This window comes from Galeopterus variegatus, unplaced genomic scaffold, assembly GCF_000696425.1.
Source record: "Galeopterus variegatus unplaced genomic scaffold, G_variegatus-3.0.2 Scaffold527, whole genome shotgun sequence".
Taxonomy (NCBI): Eukaryota; Metazoa; Chordata; class Mammalia; order Dermoptera; family Cynocephalidae; genus Galeopterus; species Galeopterus variegatus.
In genome coordinates this window covers 109,133-115,519 of record NW_007726638.1, presented here as the reverse complement: position 1 = coordinate 115,519, position 6,387 = coordinate 109,133, and the positions used below count along the sequence as shown (strand labels likewise).

Genomic DNA, 6,387 nt, shown 5'->3' with positions numbered 1-6,387 from the left:
GTGGTGCTGACAACACCAAGTCAAGGGTTAAGATCCCCTTACCGGTCATCTTTTTTAAGAAATAAATCAATAAATAAGGGGGTGTCTCCAGACCAAACTTGGGGTGAGGAGTCAGGAGGGGTTGGAAGGCCCCAAAATAAGGAGGTGCAGTGCCTACTTGAAAAGCAGAAACCAAGGCAGTGAAAGACCCCCCCATAGGTTGTGACTCCTCTCCCTTGGGGCCTACAGCCACTGGGGGGTCTACCTCAAGTCATACACTGCCCGCATGCTGGTGGAGAGAGACTGATCAGTCACCGACCCTGTCCTCATAGAATGCCATCTCCCTGGGCACACGGGCCAGGCCGTAGGAAGAGCTGGGGGGAAGGGTAAGCATTGCCCAAGCCCCTCTGCATGCCAGTTTTGGCCCCTACATGTTCCCTCGGGAGCACCCTTAGTTCTTTCAGTGCCCCAGGAAGTGGTCCCATTTCACAGATGAAGAAACTGGGGCTCAGACTGGTTAGTGACTTGTCCCGGAAGGTACAGCTTGGGGGTTGGAGTCCAGAGCACTCTGACTGCAAAGCTGTGTTCTGAGCCTACTCTCTGCCCTCCCAAGCCAGAAACAGAAAGTGCCTGAGATGGTGGACAACTTCCTCCTCCTTCTGGTCACTGCACGCCTGCCGTGTGTGGCTGGTGTATCCTAGGCATTGCTGAGGGGGATGCAGAATAACAGCAATGATGAAAGAGGTCCATGATCTGGAGCTTAACAACCTGCTGGGCTGTGCCGAGTGTTTGTGCACTCAGACCTTCGTGCCAAGCCTTGGGGCCAGTGTGTTTTGCATTTTAGGAAGATCGCCCAATGCAGGCACCATATATTGGATATCCCTCCCTCCAACCGGGTCTGGGCTTCATCCCATAATTCAGCACTAAGGGTTCTGCAGTGAAATTGATGAAAGTCACAGTGAAGTGGAATAATAAAGACCATAAATAGCCTCACGTGTGTTTAGGTCAGGGATTGCCACCAAAAGAGTGATGAGAAAATTTCAGTGTTCAGAGCTTTTGGATTTTGGAAAACTATGGATGAGAATTTGTTTACAGGCTGGCCCGTGGCTCACTTGGGAGAGTGTGGTGCTGATAACACCAAGGCCATAGGTTCGGATCCTATATAGGGGTAGCTGGTTCGCTCACTGGCTGAGCGTGGTGCTTACAACACCAAGCCAAGGGTTAAGATCCCCTTACCGGTCATCATTAAAAAAAAAAAATTGTTTAATCCTTGCAATAACCCTGTGTGGGTGTGAAAAAGCCCTGGGAGCTCACAGCCTGAGTAGCAAAGCCAGCGGGAACTAATGGTTGGTCATTTGCTCAAGGCCATGCCTTGTTCTAAATGCTCTACACACATTTTCCAATAGCCCTATGGACAGAAGGTGCTGTTGTTATCCCCATTTTCCAGATAAGGGACCTGAGGCACAAGGGAGTTAAGTCATCTGCGTAAAGTCACATTGATCTGTACTAACTGCAGAGCCCAAGCTCGTGACCACTAGGCTGGGCAAGGCAGATAGTCCTTGTTCCAGAGCCTTCCAGGCTTTGCAGGGACAGTGCACCCTGTGGGGTCATTCCCAGCAATCACTAACAACAGGACTGCAGAGCCCAAGCTCGTGACCACTAGGCTGGGCAAGGCAGATAGTCCTTGTTCCAGAGCTTTCCAGGCTTTGCAGGGACAGTGCACCCTGTGGGGTCATTCCCAGCAATCACTAACAACAGGCAGTACCCGTGGTGAGACACTCAAGTGTCTCCCCAGCAGGTCCATCAGACACAATTACTTGCCTTTGACAGAGAGGCCCAGAGAGGTTGAGCCACCTACCCAGAGCCGCTTAGTACGTGACACAGCCTATACTGCTGGGGGCTCTGGATCCAGTGCTCTTTGCTCACCCTGGTCCTTTCTCCACCTGTACATGTGGAGTCTCAGAGGAGGTGGAGCTCAGCGCTCCTGACCCCTCTCCAATGTCTCCTCCACCTCTGCCCTGCCTCTAGCCATTGAAGCCATGAAGAAGGCCTACCAGGAAGAGCTGAGCCGGCAGCTGAGCAAAACACGGAGTCTCCAGCAGGGTCCTGATGACCTCCGGAAGCAGCACCAGTAAGATGGCACCTGGGGTCTGTGGGCTGGGCCTCCCTCTGAGCCAGGGACCCAGCTGCCCACCCTGGTGGTTTTGAGTTGAGAACTTTGCAGAGGCCCTTTGGTAGAGGGCACATTAGTTTGCTGTAGCTGAGATTCCCATTCCAGTCCCACGGACACAAGGAACAGAAGCAGCAGGGCCTCAGCCAGATCCCCATGCCAGTCCTCCAAGATAGTTCTTCAGGCCCTTCTTGTCTAGGCTGGTCTCGACCTCCACCCTCTCTTCACCTCTTTAGTGTCCCCTGGAGCTCGGTTGTAGTGTCACTGTTGACCTGTACACAGAGCACAGTTCTGGAGCGTTGGGGCTATAGGGACTTTAGAGATGGGCTCCTCCAACCCACTTGTCTTAGAGGGGACACCTGCAGTCCAGAGAGGATGTCACTGGTTCATATCTCCATAGTGGGCTGAAGGCAAAGCTAGGGGGGGAATCCAGGTGTTCTGAGCTGCTCTGAGTCTGCCATGACCCAACTCCAAGCTTGGCAGGGGGCAGGAGAGCCCGTGCCATCCTTCCCTCCTCCTCTGGGGCAGGTCAGATGTGGAGGCGCTGAAGCGGGAGCTGCAGGTGCTGTCAGAGCAGTACTCACAGAAGTGCCTGGAGATTGGGGCCCTGACACGGCAGGCAGAGGAGCGCGAGCATACGCTGCAGTGCTGCCAGCAGGAGGGCCAGGAGCTGCTGCGCCACAACCAGGTGAGCCTGGCCCCAGTGGGATGGGAGCAGACCATGGCGGTCCCAGCATCCCTGCCCTGACCATCCCTCCGCTCCCAGGAGCTGCATGCCCGCCTGTCAGAGGAGATTGACCGGCTGCGCAGCTTTGTCACCTCGCAGGGCACGGGCAACGGCTGTGGGCGCAGCAGCGAGCGAAGCTCCTGTGAGCTGGAGGTGAGTACCCTCCCTGTGTGCCTGTAGCGCAGCGGTTCTCTGGGCCTGGGGCTGTGGGAAAGCTCCCCAACAGGCTGGATGTCACTTGCAGCAGGGAGCACCAAGTCTCCCAGTGGCGAGGCCCCAGTGAGGAGAGGCCAACCCAGCTAAGCCAGAACACCCACCATGTGCCCAGTAGCCAGAGTCCAGCCCTCCTATCCGGGTCACAGCAGGTCACCCCACTTTTCTGAGCCCCTGTAGCTCATCTGTAAAGTGGGACTAGTACCTCCTTTACTGGGAGAAGTTGGAGTGAGAAAACGTGAGTGTGTGATCCCAGGATCACTTTAGTATTTTATCTATTTAAGAAACACATAAGGCTTCACTTCATGCCCAGAACTTCCATAAGCTCTTTATATCTGTTAACTCATCTAATCTCCCTCACAGCCCCGTAAGCTTGATACAGTTACTATCCCCATTTTACAGATGAGGAAACTGGGATGCAGGCGGGTCAAGCACGTACCCAGGGTTGCGTGGCTGGAGCTGGGATTGGAATCATGCAGTTTGGCTCTAATCTAAGCTTTTAAGCTCCCCAAGTCCTGGCTGAACCTGTCTCCTCCTTGGTCTAGTCAGCAACACCTGCCCCTGGGGTTGGGTCAGAGTTAGCGAGGTAGCCTGCGGGGAGGCCCAGCCTGCTGTGGTTCACAGTAGGGCCACAATACGGCTTCCCTTCATCCTCTTGATCCTCCAGTTGAGGGCCTGGGGCTGTGCTGGGGCTGCAGAGGTGACTCACGTGCTGGGGACGGGGGTGAGAGAGAGTGAGGTGAGGGAAAGCAGGAGAATTGGGGAGGGCTTCCTGGAGGAGTCTCCCTTGGGATGTAGTGGGTCTTGGTGCAGGTAGGGGCCCAAGGCAGAGAGGAGCCAGGCTGTGGGGCACTGTGGGACAGGACAGCTCGAGCCTTTGGCCCTGGGTCAGCCTGGCACCCCTGACTCCAGGTGCTGCTGCGAGTGAAGGAAAATGAGCTCCAGTACCTGAAAAAGGAGGTGCAGTGCCTCCGGGATGAGCTCCAGATGATGCAGAAGGTGGGTCCTGGCCACTAGGGCAGCACTGTTGTTGGGGGGTGGGGGACCTCTGGAGCCACCCAGCTACCGTCCTGTGAGCACCTGCTTGGTGCCGCTTCCTCCCTGCTGCAGCGTGTCCTGAGGCTCTCCTCGTGCCTCTCCCACATCGGCCAAGAAAGGGGAGGGGACTTGCCCAAGCCCACACTCACATTTACTCAGCAAGTATTTATTGAGCACCTTCTATGTGCCAGCACTGTGCTAGGTGCTGGGGACACAGCTGTGAACAAAACAGACCAACATCTGTGCCCACATGGAGCGCACATTCTGGTGGGAATGAGCCATGTTGCCGGGAGTTGGGAGGGCCGGGATTCAGGCCCAGCCTGAGTCTGTGGCCTGCCTGGCCCACCCTTGGCTGCCACATCCCTGCACTGGCAGATGTGGATGTACTGGTGGCTCTGTGAGTGTGTGTGAGCCAGAACTGTGCTGAGTGCACTCGAAGAACAGGCAGTGGGAACAAGCACCAGGCCGGGCAGGCCTGGTTCTTATCCCAGCCATTCGCTGCCTGGTGGTCCTGGGCAAAAGCATCACCTCCCTGAGCCTCAGCTCTCACCTCTCAAATGGGATCAAAAGGACAGTGAAACCTGTGTCACTGGGTGGTGCAGGGAGGGGTGTGCCCAGGGCTGGGGCCACCTGGAAGGATGAAGCATGGAGCTGCAGAGGGGCCTGGCTGCTCTGTGCTGGCCAGGAGGGAGCAGGGCCGGGGAGGGAGGGCTTCGTGCCCTCATTGTCCCTCCCCGCCCCCCAGGACAAGTGCTTCGCCTCGGGAAAGTACCAGGATGTTTATGTGGAGCTGAACCACATCAAGACACGGTCAGAGCGGGAGATTGAGCAGCTGAAGGAGCACCTGCGCCTCGCTATGGCCGCCCTGCACGAGAAGGAGTCAATGCACAACAGCCTGGCCGAGTAGAGGTGGGTGCCAGGGCGGGGAGGCACTAAGGTGAGCAGGAGGTTGAGGCCAGGAGGGCACTGGGCCCGGGGATGTGAGCTCATGGCTCACCCACGCACGCGACTGACTCACTGGTCCACCTGGGCCAGGGCACATTCTGCTCCTGGCCTCCATTAACCTTTCTATAAATGGGATGATGACACCAGGAACACAGTTTGTCACAGGGACGCAGTCAAACTCGGGCTGGAGGCTGCTTTGTCAACTTGAGCATTTTGACAAGAGGAAGTGCAGGTCAGAATGTGACAGCCTGATTAGTCCCCACCCCTCCTTGGGGCTGGTGGCAAATCCCAGGTGCATCCACCTTCAGACTGAAGCTGGCCGCATCTAATCACTTCGCATTCCTCACCCTGAGCTCCACACCTCAGCCGCCACCCATTGAGGCCTCGTGGCCAGCACCCTGTCCCACTTCATCTCAGAGCCATTGGTTTTACAGGGTTTGAAGTGTTTTTATTATGCCTTTGCTAACACCGTGTCTGCCTGGAGCATCCTCCTCCTGAGAAGTCCTTGTGACTTCCTCCTGCATAGGGAGAGGCTGTCCTGTGGGCCAGGCTGGTGGGGAGAAGCCCGGAGGAGCAGATGGGCTCAGCCTCTGGGGCTGGTGGCGGTGGAGGGGCCTGCTCGCCACCCTGGCCAGCTAAGCAGGCTGGGGCCCAGGCCCTAGGCTGGAGGCTTCCCCAGGCCTCAGCTCCTCCTGTCTTCCAGGTCCTGGTGGTCCAGCCCAGCTGCAGACCCTCCAGCCCAAGGGGACCAGTCACCCTCCTTCCCTGCTGGATGGAAGTCAGAAGCCAAGCCTTCTCCCCACCCTCTGTGGGCCACATGTGCACCCACATTCCTCCCCCCCCACACACACACGCGCGCACACACACACTCTGCGTATCTGAGCGCGCCCCTCGCACTGGGTCTTATCTTGCACCTTCTTCAGGATTTTATATGTGAAGAGATTTTTATATAGTTTTTTTTTTCCTTTTTTTTTTTCTTTTCAAATACACTTTGTACATTTTAAAATGCAATTTCTGGTGGCCGTGTGCCTCCAACACTGGCTCCCCCTCTGTCTGCTCTTATCTTGCACCTTCTTCAGGATTTTATATGTGAAGAGATTTTTATATAGTTTTTTTTTTTCCTTTTTTTTTTCTTTTCAAATACACTTTGTACATTTTAAAATGCAATTTCTGGTGGCCGTGTGCCTCCAACACTGGCTCCCCCTCTGTCTGTAGCCGCTTGCTGCTTGGGCTTCTGGGCTGGTGGCCCTGCCCTGAGGCAGAGGCCCAGGCAGATGTCCAGCCAGTTGCCATGGCAGATTGACTGGTGGGCAGA

General features: G+C 56.0%; 1 protein-coding gene across 1 annotated transcript in view; it reads left to right on the top strand.

The window, feature by feature from the left end:
- TRIOBP (TRIO and F-actin binding protein) overlaps nt 1-6,123 on the top strand; it is a 74,034-nt gene extending 67,911 nt beyond the window's left edge. The window contains exons 19-24 of the mRNA XM_008569757.1: nt 2,008-2,110; nt 2,678-2,837; nt 2,916-3,029; nt 4,002-4,088; nt 4,873-5,036; nt 5,776-6,123. Of these exons, the coding sequence (XP_008567979.1) occupies nt 2,008-2,110; nt 2,678-2,837; nt 2,916-3,029; nt 4,002-4,088; nt 4,873-5,034 (626 nt within the window). The 3' untranslated portion in view covers nt 5,035-5,036; nt 5,776-6,123. The remainder of the gene's footprint in view (nt 1-2,007; nt 2,111-2,677; nt 2,838-2,915; nt 3,030-4,001; nt 4,089-4,872; nt 5,037-5,775) is intronic.
- The last annotated feature ends 264 nt before the right edge of the window (nt 6,124-6,387 follow it).